At 44.8% G+C, this 13,125-nt stretch overlaps 1 protein-coding gene across 1 annotated transcript in view; it reads left to right on the top strand.

Annotated features, from left to right (window-relative positions):
• Positions 1–13,125, top strand: part of PLEKHG4 (pleckstrin homology domain containing, family G (with RhoGef domain) member 4) — a gene marked incomplete at its 5' end in the record, with an annotated part of 63,170 nt that overhangs the window by 22,052 nt on the left and 27,993 nt on the right. Inside the window, 1 exon segment of the mRNA XM_009585391.1 lies at positions 539–687. Within this exon segment, the coding sequence (XP_009583686.1) occupies positions 539–687 (149 nt within the window).

The following is a 13,125-nucleotide window of genomic DNA, read 5'->3' as shown; positions in this document are numbered from 1 at the left end:
CAAACATTATATTCCCCCGCTCTTGAGAAGCTGCTGTACCCCTGACATGGTAGGAGACTGCTACCAGCTCTGCACCGAGGGTCCCACACGTAAAGCAATGGAATATATCATAGTGGCCTCTCTAGGGCTTCCTGCATACACATGTATATCCACAAGCCCTTCACGTGCATCTTGTCCCACAGCTTGGAGCCAGGCAGGTCCAGGCTCCACGAACAGTAGGAGCTAGCTGTGAGTGGAAAATGAGGCTGGAAAGCTTATTCTTTCTATGCCCAGCAAATGGAGTATGGACAAGGGTAGGAATTGGGTTTCAATTTTAGCCTGGTGGGGAAAGTATCAAGAGCGTAAGGAGCGCTGTTTATCGCTTTGGACTTGGCAGGCTTGAGAGAAACAGCTGTGGGAACCAACCTCCCTCTTTCCTAGGGTGGGCCAAGGCGAGATGTGGTTTGTGTGTGTTTTGGGTTGGGCGCTGGTTTTTGCCTGTTCCTTCATTGCCTGTAGGTTGCAGTAACTGCTCATCTCACTCTTGCGATCCCTCCAGGAGGCAGCTGTGCTGCTGAGGACTTACAGGCAGTTGATGAAGAATGTTCTTGAAGACGCACGGCTGGTCAGGCTGCAGCTGGAGGGTGGAGCACTCCTGGCCAGACTGAGGAAGGAGGAGTCTTGTGTCACCCTCACCCACGACTACAGGTGAGCCCCAAGAGTGGGAGAAGAGGAGATGGAGATGAGCAAAAAGCAGGCACTGGGAGTCTCTGTGAGATGACCCATCGTTGCTGCAGGCTAGAGAGCAGCTTTGTGTAGCAAGGACTTCTGTTGAAAACAGCAAAGGTGAAAAGCGTAATGAATTTCACTCTTATCCTGACTCCTTCCTCAGTCCAAAAACTTGTCTGGGTGGATTTACTTAAATGGTTAAAGTTCCTTTTCCAAGCCAAATCAGACTTATCTTCTGTAGTGGAGAGAGGGCTGGATATTTTGTGCACTTCTAAAAGACAAGTCTTAATTGATGATGCCAGTGATGAATGTTTAGGTCCAAGGCATTATCGCTGTGTGATTTACCAAGGCACTCCTTATGCAAGGGGATTTCCAAGGACCTTAACTGCGAGGAATGCTTTCTGGCTGAAGAAGCTCTGATCTCCTCGCACAAACAAATATTCACTGCCTATTTGCAGAATTGGTATGAGAAGCGGGGACTGAGAGAGGCCAGCTGTTTGAAATTCCCAGGGCATTGCACAACTCCTGTTTGTACTGTTAAAACACCTGAAGCCTATCAGCATGTGAAGGCCTCTGTGCTATGTGCTGTGCAAACAGCAAGGTGGAAGGACAACCCTTGCACCTAGGAGCTTCCAACCTGAGTGTGAGATAAATGCTGGTGTGTGGGTACAGATGGGGGTGTAGCGGATGGCAGGGTGGTGTGGAATGGCTCCGTGTATCTGCAGCCTTGCTCCGGTTAAACTCTCTGTTGCCATCGCAAGCTGGGAGGTTTTAAGGGCGGGAATGGAGAGAAGATAACAAAATAGCTTGCAGGGTATCTCACCCAAACACTGTGAAAAGAACAACATTTGTCTTTGAAAATTCAGCAAGTGGATCACAGTGCAAGTTGCTACCTGTCACTGGGAGATGGGGGTCGGCATTTTGGTGCTAAGTAGGAGGGGAGCATGGGGACAGGTGTAACCATTTCTTTTCCCTGCTTGCTGTGACTCCTGTCAGCAGCTCTGGCAGGCCATGCAGACAGAATTTTCGTGCTGAACTGGTGAAGTACTCTTGATGCAATTTAGGGTAGGATTAGTACAGTATAGCCTTTTCATTCTGACATGATGTGAGAAGCACAGATAATGTGGGTTGTTGTGTTTTGGCTTTGGGGTTTTTTTTGTTTTATTTTAAGCAACACACAGCAACTTTAGAGTCTTAGGAGAATGGGGAGAATGTGCATACTTTTTTTGTTTTGGTTTGGTTTTAAGCTAAACCTGTGTTCTTGTGCAGGGAAATGATCAACTTTGAAATCTGATCTGACAGAGCCCCTAAGGATAATTTACTGTTTTGATTACCTTAGGAAGGGGAGGGGAATACACACATAATTCTTTGATTGCACAGTGTTTGAGTGCATGCCGAGGCTGTGTAACATGTTCTCTGTTTAATTCAGGTTATATTTGTTGCCTGTCAGTATGAATGGAGAGTGTATGCTACGGGTCAAATATATGTAGCTCTCTCCAGCCTGAGGAGTGTAAATGAATATAGTGGGAGAAAGTTAGTCCTCTTCTAGCCTGTGAGCAGTTGCAGAAACTAAAATTCACGCAGTATTTTAATTTGAGGAAAAGCCTGCTTGTCATGTAACTTGGGGCAGAGGACTAAAGAAGTCCACTCTTCCATGTTCCAGGATCCTTTTAAATGGGGAAAAAGCTCTATCACTCGGCCAGAGAACTCTGTATAAGACACTGTTGATTTTAGATCCTCCATGGCTCTGCACTTGCTCCTTCTCTCCAAACTGGTGTGCAGGTATTAAAGGTTCTGAGCTCTGCTAACTCTATAAAGGCTCCTATGGTTATGATTTTCAAAGGCTTCTTTAACAGACAGGATCAAAGCAGGGTAGGGACAAAATACTGTAGTTGGCCTACTAGCCAAGTAGCCAGCTAGCATGGAGTGGCTATTGTATATGAGTCCAATATTAGATTTTTGACTGGTGATGTAATGTGAAAATATGTGAAAATGGAACAGGACTGGTTGTCTCTGTGCACTCAGCAGGGCCTGTTGTACTGTTTTTCTGAACTTTGAATTGTAAAATCTTGATCAATGCTTACCAGTCTTTAATTCCACACCCACTCCCCCAATACTTGAAATCAGATTATTTACAAAAGCAAGTCAAATGGCTTTACCCTTCTGAGCCACCTTTTGGCTCTTGTGTTAATCACGTATCATTGTTTTAGTTTTTTCTTCTCTCTTGTGGTGCAAAAGCCCTATCAAGCCAAAAGTCACGAGTGCCAAGACTTCTTAGTCAAAGTTGAGGCCAGCTGTGAACAGGTGTCAAAATGTGCAAGAATTGCATATAAGTAGAGGAAAAAATTTTAAGAGCAGTTTTCTGGACTCTTAGCTCCACTTAATTAAAATATGCCAACCAAAAGTGCAGAACTAAAGGTAAAAATGGTGATTTTTCTTAAGAGGCATAAAGAAGACAAGCCCAGCTGCACCGTCACCTTGGGATTAAACAAGCAAGAGACTGACTTGCTTTTTTTGCAGCGGATATGTTTTTCCAGCTTTCACAGCTGACTTTCTTGCTAGTTTGTGGCTTCGTGTGGCAAAAAGAATACCAAGAGGTGGTAAGAATAGAGATGGACAAATCCATCTGAAAACGCTTGACTGCAGGTTAGAGATAGTATGCTAAAATAGGCAAGGAAGCAGGCTTGTGTTCTGTGCAGTCAGATGTTATCTGCCAAATGCCTTTCGGGAGCACACAGCAAACAAGACTTGCTTTAGTCTTTCTTTAGTAATGAAACTCTTCCCTTGGGGTTGGTTTTGGCATGTTTCCCTGCTCTGCCCTCCTGGAGAGTCGAGATGCCCTTTGGAGTGTTTCATGACACAGAGCAGTGGAATCTCACTGCTGCTCAGGTCTGACCCAGGCTTTGCGAGGGTTTGCTAAGCCAGTGATACAGCTCCCTTCCTGCAGAAATTGAACTCATCCCATCAGAGATGTGGTCATGCAGGAGAGATGCATTGTGGTACATCCATTTGTTTCTCTGACAGATGCTTTAAGAGCGTCCAGGATCCTTCCTGGATGGTCCCATCCTGAGAGATGCTATAGCAGCACAGCAGTGGCTTTGACCAGTAACTCCGCTCCCTCTCTGTTCCCAATGTGAGCTGACCAAGAGTCTCCATACTCCTTTCTCCACCAAGAACTGCTGTAAAAGATAGCCTTGCTCATCCAGCTGCTTATCCACAAAGGGAAAGATGGACTTCTCCAAGTGGAGAATTGCCACTTATTCATTGTTGGTGGAGCTGGCTGGGTTTAAAGCCAGCACATTTGCCTTCACGCCATCTGCTGCACCGAAGGCTTGCTGCTTCTTCAGGTCTGTTAGCTGAAAGCTTCCAGGCTTTGCTGTCCCAGTCTTTCTGGGGGTTGAAATGCAAAGCTATTAGCCTAGCTGAAGTTCATGTCGGTAAGTGTGGACAAGTGCCATGGAGACATCCATTACTTTAATGTCACTAATACTTATTTTTGCACTTTTGGACAGGAAATCTTTAATAAACAGAGTCTTTTTAATAAGTTACATAGAGTTGGCTAGCAAGTGTATCTTTGACTTCTGGATATCAGTGTATTGATCAACCAACCTGTGGCTTGCAGGCAACTCACTAAGCCAGTTGTGGAAGGTGGACTAATGCATTGCTTATTTTGTGGTGGATTTCAAAGACTTCTCTGACATTTTCATCATAAGCCTGGAGAAGCTGCCAGGAGCCAGGCAGCAGCAGTGGGAGCTCTTACTAAAGTGAGGCAGCTGCATGGGGCTGGGCAGCAAGACAGGGAGACTTAATGTCATCTTTAGCCTGACATTTTCCACTGTTGTTCTCATTATTGCTGCTCTTCCAGCATAGCCAAGAGCTGGGAACACTTGTCTGGACAAGGTGTCCAGTGATGCCTTTCGTCCTCTAGATATGCTATGAGTCAGAAGTGGAGTAAAGAAAATACAAACATTTTATATTAATATAAAGATGCCTTATACTAGTCGAACCAGAGTACACCTGGTGCATGCATGGCTCTACCAGCGAACCTGTGTTCTCAGTGTGGCACGGGAATTGGATTGCGTCATGTTCTGCATGTTGGCAGGCAAGATAGCCACAAGACTAGATGTGAGAGCTAAAAGAAAGAGAAAAACCTCAGACGGTGGAGGAATGACCAGGTTGGGTGCTGGGCTCTGCAACGTGCAACCAGAAAAAGCATAATCTCTTCCCCCAAGCTCCTCATCTGAAAAGAATTTGTGCATGCAAGCTGTGAATAAGCAGCTTATAAATAGATGGAGGAGTGAATTCTCCTTTTGTTTGCAGAAGGCAGTATAGTTAGTCTCTGTACTTCGAGGGTGGAGTGGCTAAAGCCAAGAGCTGGTTTTGTGAGCTGGCTATTTTTAGTGTGGCTTGGTGATCTGGTTGGAAGCCGTGGGTGGGGACCTGAGCTGAGCAGAGGTAATGGGCAGTGCGGAGCAGACTTCCTGAGCAGCAGCTGCCAGGTTCCTGATGCTGGACCTGGCTCAATTACAGCAACAAAGAGAGTGATCTTAATGGCTAACAGCCTCACAGCTCTTGTGCCTGGCTTCCACACGCAGTATTGAGGCACTAGGTCTGCTTGAAGCTGTGGCCAGTTAATGATGCAATGGGTTATAGCTGTGTGGTGCTGTAGGAGCTCATGTTTGTGGGTCTTTAGCAAGACTCCTGTTAGCAGCAACTCTTGGGATGCTCCAACGCAGGTATGTGCCACTCTGCAAAGTGGTGTACTTTTGGCAGAAGTAAACTTGGATAATGTATAAGCTCTCGAGGGGTCCAGGAGAACACAAGCTCTCTCCTGCACAAGCACATTTGAAGCTCTGTCTGTCTGGGGTAGAGGCAGAGAGACTAAGCAAAACATGGGACAAGCTGGAGGCAAGGGTAGAGGGGAGACAGGTGCCTGGTGTGTATATCCCAGTCTGGGGAGACTGGGATGGCTGGCATTCTTGGTTTGGAAGGTAAAAGGTGTGCACCTGCAAGCTGACAGCTGCTGCCATATGCTGGTGGTCATGGCCAGGCAACCTATGTGGGGAAATCCTTTCTGGAGTATTAATGTCTTCTGCCATCCCCTTTCTGCTTTAGAGATGTGTTTGTTTCTGTCTGTGTTGTGGCCAGTTTGATGGTCGCTACTCTGTGCCTTTGCATGTGCTTCAAAAGACAGCAGTGCTTGTGTCTCTTTCGTTGATGCCACTTTCCTGGTTTGCTTAACTAGTGCTTGCTCATCTTCCTGCCTCTCTGGGAGCTTTGGGAACCTTCATGCTACCACTTTCCATAGTGCACGCTCCTGGCATGGTCTGCAAGATGCATCTTCCATTAATAGGTGTCCTTTGCATGTTTCTCCTGGGGACCTTATCCTGAAACCTTCATCTTGGTTAGGACAAGCTCTCAGTATACCTTGAAGCGAGATGAAAAACTGTGCTTAAATCCTTGCCTCAAAGATTGGCAGCTTGCTGCCATGAGATGCCGCTGCGCTGTTGCTGGTGACACAGAAGATGCTGACCAACACTAAACCTTTGGCCTTTAGCAGTGCATGGGTGGAAGTGCTCTTCCATCGTCTTATTTGTTTGTGTCAGGTGGAGGGAGGAGCGCATGGCGACATTTCTATCCAAACACATACCATGCTGCTTGGTATTCATTTTCGTTACAGTCTAACCTGTTCCCTCTGTTTGCGTGGTGGTTTTAGCCCGGTAAAAAGCACTTATGCTCGCATTAAACAAACCTCGTTGCTCCGCACATAAAGGACCGAGGAGCTGTTGTCATTCTGAGTGTATGACGTGCTGTGTGGAGCCAGTTGTGGCATTTGCAGAGAGGTGAAAGATTGCAGAGGTCTGTCTAGGTAAGTTTTCATTGTTCTTTTAGGCTTTTCATGAGGTGATCCCCCTCAGCTCCCTTTCTGCTGTTTATTTTCTGCTGTCTTATGTCCTAAATCTTCCTGGATTCAGTGGGAATTTAGCCAGAAGACTCCAGTTTTGCTTGTTGTTTGCAATGTTTGTCATGCCAACAGGGCATTAGGTAATTAATGACACACTGTGTGTTTTATCAGTTTAAAAATATTACGGAAAAAATTGCAAAAAGTTTCCAGTATAGGATGTTAGCTGACCCGCCTGAAGTTCCTGGCTCAGCCCAGACCATCCCACAAGCACCGTTTTTTTTTTTTATATGGCTGAGTTGGGGTAGATGTTTCTGTTACTGGGGTAGTTAACAGCACAGTCACTGCTATTATATGCATCATAAACACTGGGAGTGTGCAAAAGGAGGATGTATCAGGGAAATAGGTATGTGGCTTTAAATGACAGTGGGTATATATTTGAGCAGGGCATCTTAAAAACCTGGTGGTCCTAACTCCAAGAACACAGCTGCTAGACTAGTGCAGTCGACCTAGATAACAATATAAATAGTTAATGTACATGGGACAAGGTTTGGAGGTAGGATTTTTTTACAGCTGGTAGAAAGCCACAGCTTGATGCTTGGTGTTTCCACATCCTATCTCAGGCTCCACTGCGGGGTGAGCTTTCCCCATAAGTAGGCTACTTGTTGGTCTGGGATTTCTTTTTTTTTTTTTTTTTTTTACAGCTGGTAGAAAGCCACAGCTTGATAGTTTAAAATCAACCAGAGTCTGAACACAGTTTTATTGAAACTGAATGCAGGCCAGGCTGGGGAAAGAACCAATCGCAGCTTGGGACCACACTTGGACACTTGTTTAACTGTATGCATCAATCCCTTTGCTTTTAAAGGGGCTTCAGAGTATATTTCTGCTAAAAACATGTTTAAATGAACTGTGCTCCAGAAGAAAAGTCTCTCAGCAATTACGGTCTGCGGTGTGTTGTATTAATTGGATGGGTTGCTCCCAGTGCGTGTGCTTGTCAGGTAACCTAGTGAGGAGGGATTCAGTCAGATCTGTGGTCTCAGCTAGATCCACTGTTCCCATCAGGAATGGCAGAAATCCCACAGGCAGCCCCAAACTTGGTGTTTGACCTCTGTGCCTTTCTAAAGACGCTCTGGGGTTCTAAAAACTGTACCTAGTTCGTCAAATACTTTTATTAGGTAATTAAAACCACCGTGGCTATTTGTGCTGCAGAGAATAATTACAGTTTATTTAGCAATATCTGTATTAGCTTCACCATGGCCAGTCTGAATTTTAACCTCAACTGCATGTAAAGTTTTCAGCTTGAAGAGCAGGAGCATGTGTTTGAGGTTGACCTCATTTTATGGGATCATTACAAATATGGCAGACGGGTAGGTTGCTACCAAAATGCATTAATGAACAAGAGAGGCTCTAATGCATTTCTCTTCCTGCAAAACAACCCTCAGGCACACAGGACTTTCCCTGCAGAGCTGGAAGGCTTTCTTTCTGCAGCATTGCTCTGGATGTGCAAATGATTTGTAGCCAAGGCATCAGCACAAATGATCTGGGTGGTGTCCTTGGACCAAGATGTCCTTTAAATCTCTTTGTTGCCAGATCCTATTTCTTTTCTGCCAAAACCTGTAGAGACATCCACGAGGGAGGTTCAGCACCAGGAGTGGAAGACTAGATGAGGCTAATGTTGTAACATCTGACCGTGTTTCTTCTAAATTACTGAATGATCAGGGATATCTGGTTTTCCAGGGCAAATTACCTGGAATATATTTGCCTAAAACCCATCAAATACACTATGGCAAAAGGCCACATGTCTTGTGCTTCTTCCATCCACAAATTTTTGCCATTTTAAAATTGACCCAGGTTAGTCAGAGGATGAGCTCTGGTTTTAGCCTTCACTTTAGCTGTTCCTCTTGCTGTTGGCTAGAGAAAATTTTCAAGGGGCAGACAGTAACTTGCAGAATAGTAATGGTTCTGCTGCTTCTCTCCCTGCGTTCTTCTATTTGCGTCTCACTGGCATCGGCAGGCATTGCCTCGTGCAGCACCTGCTTTTGCAAGCCTGCTGGATGCCTCTTCTTGGGCCATCTATTTTCAAAAACAAATCAGGTATTTTGCTTTGAAAACTAAAGTGTAACTCTCCAAGGCTAGCTTTTTTGAAGGATGGATTCAGACAGAAATGGTCTTTCTAAATTATAGGTTTAAAATTACCCTACCATTATACAACTGCTTGGCACTTCTCCAGAAAACTGAAGATGTTTGGAACCTTTTCCACTGAAACGATAATTGCCCAATGAAAACAGGATTTGGGGAAACATAAACTGACATCAAGCTACTCCTTTTTGCTATAAATTATATTGACTCTGCACTATTGCAAAATTACTTTGGATGATTTGACCATGGAAGAATGTAGTGAAAGACTCTTATTACCACACTCACATGTGCAGGGAAATTGCAATGCATCCAAACAGATCTAAGCTTAGACAAGACTTTCCACTGACTTCAAACAACTCTCTGCTTTTCTTCCTCAGAGTTGCTCAGGCCTCTATTAAAATATCTTTAAGGTGCTTAACAGCCAGGTGTTTCCCTTTGTGTGGCAGGTCGGAAGTAATTTTTTCTTCTTCAACCAAATTTTCAATATTTGGTTTGTTCACTCCAAGCTGCCTTGAAAGCAATGAAGGACAGGAATGAAAAACTCCCAAGTCTGACTCTGAAAAAGAAATAGTTGTTTATGCAAGGTATCATTTTCCCAGGAAACTCCCTGTTGCAGGATATCATTGAGTTTACTAGTATACTAGAAATTATTTAGGAAGAAGTTTTTAAGATGTGCATCAGCAAATGGATGGACATGTGTAGGTAGGTAAACAGATGTACAGAGATTTGGGAGAACGCACTTAATGCCCAATGGATACTTTCTGTGAGCACTGGAAGTGCTGAAGTGAATCAAAAAAACCAAACTTTCCTGTGGACTGTAAGCGATTTCTTTGTTTGGGTCAGTTTGCCTACCTACTTTATACTACAGGGTGGAAAGGGTTATATTTTCCTCTGCGTAAGAGTAAAAGATGGATGTTAGTCAGAGAGCCTGTCAAGCTGGTAAAAGTGAACTGTCAAGAGCTGGCAACATATGAATGGAGTTACCTTGGAGATGCAACAGAAGACCAACAACTAGATGTTGAGATTTTAATGAATGCCTGCCAAGCGAGGCAGAACGTGTGAAAACAGTGTGGCTGGACCTTGAAGCAAAGAACTGAGGTGCTGGGATGCTAGAGGAACTCGGCTGAGGAAGAGGGACGGTGTAAGGCCACACCTGAAGTCCCTCTGGGGCTCTGAGCCCAGAGGAGCTATTTGGAAACCCTTTTTTTTTTTTTTTTTCCTGGGTGGCTTGTGTACAGTCACTCAGCAAACTATTGGCAGGACCAAGAGAAGGGGCAGCCTTAGGGTGTTGGGTTGTGCCCTGATAAGTGTATCAATAGCCTGCTGCAAGCAGACAACAAGAAAGAAAACAAAATAACTTAGATGACAAGAGTAAGGGATCTTAGATAATGATATATGCTCTAAACAGCCCAACCTAAAATGAAAATAAGAACTAATTTCCAGCCCTCTTACCTGAAATGAATTCTCTGTCTAGTCCCTGCTTATCGTATAAACTCCCAAATGCATCCTAGGCTGACTCTAGGTAAGTTTGAGATACCTGTGGATCAGTAACACAAAGGTTTTCCATGTATGCATTCAGTAACAGGATCTCACTTTTAGTGCCGTTGAATCAGCTGAGATAGAGGGAAGATAACTGAGTATCTGTAGACGTGTAGCTGCCGCATTATTTGCCGGGATATGGATCGCATCTGATGGCGCAGAGGGCTGAGCTCATTTCTAAACTAGCTTGGTTAGGTTAGCTTGGCTCTAGCTTGGTTCTTCCCTACCGCTTTCTGCAAATGCAGTGAAGGCTTGCTCTTATTGAGATCTTCAGAATCTGGCTCTTTATTTTTCTAGTATTGCCAATAATCTGGGATAATTCCTTCTGTGGAAGGAACATGTGTGGGGCCAGAAGAGCACTGTTTGGGGTGGATTTTTTTCAGTCCTTCAGCTCAGCAGCAAGTAGTTCACCCGAGCCCCTTTTCCTGAAGTGGGCTCATTGGGGCTTGGTGGGTGGGCCAGCAGTATTTTATTACTGCATTTTTGAACCTTACTTTCCCTGGAGTGGTTTGCTGGTCATAAGGCCAATACTGGTCTCAGGTGTGCTCCAAGAGACTGGTCTTGTCCACGGTGGCACAGTGAATTCACCTCTTTACACAGTGAGTTGGTGATAGGCCTATTTCTGTTTATAAAAAAAATACTTCAGACATGTTTGTTTTGTAATCACTTCCTGCCCCTCTACCCTAAGGGTGATTTTTCCCATAGTTGCAGTGTTGTCTTCAGAAGAGCCTGTATTTTCTGACTTTGGGAAATGTGCTGTCTGCTATGTGGGAATCTTTAGTATTTAGAGCCTTGAGCCCAGGTTGTGACTGACTCCTGTCAAGGAAAACTACTCAAATTTGAGACAACTGGAGTCCTGTTTCCTCCATCAGGTATGGAAGGGAGTGGAGTGGGACTCCCTGGCTCTCTTTCGCTGTATCAGATCACACTCTGTGCTAGGTAAGCCAACGCAAGAGCTGGAACTCTTGTTTCAAGTTGCTATGCCATAAGGTTACCATCCTGCGATACCTTCTTAAGGGTTGAAACCATGCATGCTTTCTTTATCATGGGCTTGGGTGGATATAAGGACTCCCATTACAGAAGGGTCTAGCAGGTCAATCTAGCTTGTTGATGAGTGCCATCAAAGAAGTAGCATCAACACCAAAGTGATTTCCATGGAAGCTCAGAGAAAGGTTGGAAAAATATTTTGCCTCACGAGAGGATAATTGCAAATGTTTGCATATAACAGCCTGTAATGTCTAAAGTTATAGGTGCTTGCTTGTCTGTGCTGGTGGGAGGAAGAGCATTTGCTGTATCGGTGTGCTTTCCTGAGTGGATGAGAGCATTCATGCCAGCAGGGACTTCAGACACGTGGGAGTACGACTGAAATATGTCTGCCTGTCTGGCCATCAGTATGCTGGAGCCTTATTCAGAAACTAGGACCTGACAGATATGCTCTGCTGCACAAAACCCAACAGTATTAATGTTGTTGCCAAATACAACTTCCAGCGATCTTCCGAACTGTTTCTCATTAGCTGTCCTAGCTCTGTCAGTGCTGCTGACAGGAGCTGGCCTTCACAACCTGCTCTGTAAGCATGCTTTCCAGAGCTCAGCTTGGACAGTGGTTATGGCTCTGCTGCTGCAAGTCTCCTGGGTTGGACCTAGGTCCGTCCCTGGGAAAGGATTAGAGGCTCATATCATCACTGTTTTTTTTATGGTGGTTTCGGGAAATGCGGGAGCAGCATTACAGCTCGGATCTTTCCATTGAAGCTTGCAGATTCTCTGTAGAGAACCTGTCTCCTCTGCACTGCAGTAGCACTGATCTTAGTCCAGAAACAAATCGGGTTTTTTTGGCTGCACTTTGGAGAAATTCATTCAGTCTAATGGCATTTTGAAGAGGAAAAACAAAAGTATCTAAGAGCCTGAGGTTTGAGAAGTTGGCTGTTGCACACTGGGTGGAATTCTGAATGGAAAAATCCTGTGGATTTCTGCTATGCAGAGCTAGTTGTCCAGACCTATTGTACTACTTCATGTCAATTAAGTACTATCTAAAAACTACAGGGTGGTTGCCACTAAATGCTTATATTCAGTTGCATTTCATAGGTTCAAGATGCCTATAACCTAAGACAGAAATAAACGTGAACGCTGAATGGCTTCTATGAATTTCCATTAGCAAAGCTTTCAGAGTTTATTAGCTATCTATTTCACAAGTGCTTTGGATAATTTTAATAATATGATGAAAAAGCCATGCTCTCATAAGCCAGAAGGTTGTAAGACAATTGGAGAACGAAAGCTGGTTTAGGGTGAGTCAGGAGATGCTCAGGCAGCTAAACATGCTGGTGTAGAGCACCGCTGAAGAAGGCTGTAGTATTTTTGTTGAAGGTGTCTGTTGAGTCCATACTTGTAAAAGGAGGGGAAATCCAGAAGCAGAAGAAATATGAGAAGTTCAGGGACACAAAGAAAGAATAAGCTTGAATGCTGTTCTAAATCCTGGCTCTAATTTGGTCAAACCTGTGCTGGAGAGGTGCTGCACACATCTGAAAGGAACCTGCTAATATTCATCATCGTGTCAGGATTAAATGGTGTGCTCAGTCCGTGACTGCAGCATCCAAGGGCACTGGGCTCCAGGCTGAACCCCTCCATTCCTGCCTGTGCCCGGAGGAGGTTAACTTCTGCTGTGGCCAGGCTGGCAAGGAGAGTGCCGCCTGGTATTGCCTGTTGGGCTTTGGTCAGCACAGCTGCCTGTGGAAGATGGGGAGCTCTGTCTTTGAATCTTTCCAGCACAACATTGTAAAATCTGATTTCTCTTGGCTCTGGGGTGCTGTACGCTTTGCATATTTGTTTGCCTGATGGAAATT

The sequence above is a fragment of the Fulmarus glacialis genome, unplaced genomic scaffold (genome assembly GCF_000690835.1).
Source record: "Fulmarus glacialis isolate BGI_N327 unplaced genomic scaffold, ASM69083v1 scaffold3969, whole genome shotgun sequence".
Taxonomy (NCBI): Eukaryota; Metazoa; Chordata; class Aves; order Procellariiformes; family Procellariidae; genus Fulmarus; species Fulmarus glacialis.
This window is presented reverse-complemented; position numbering and strand designations above follow the sequence as displayed.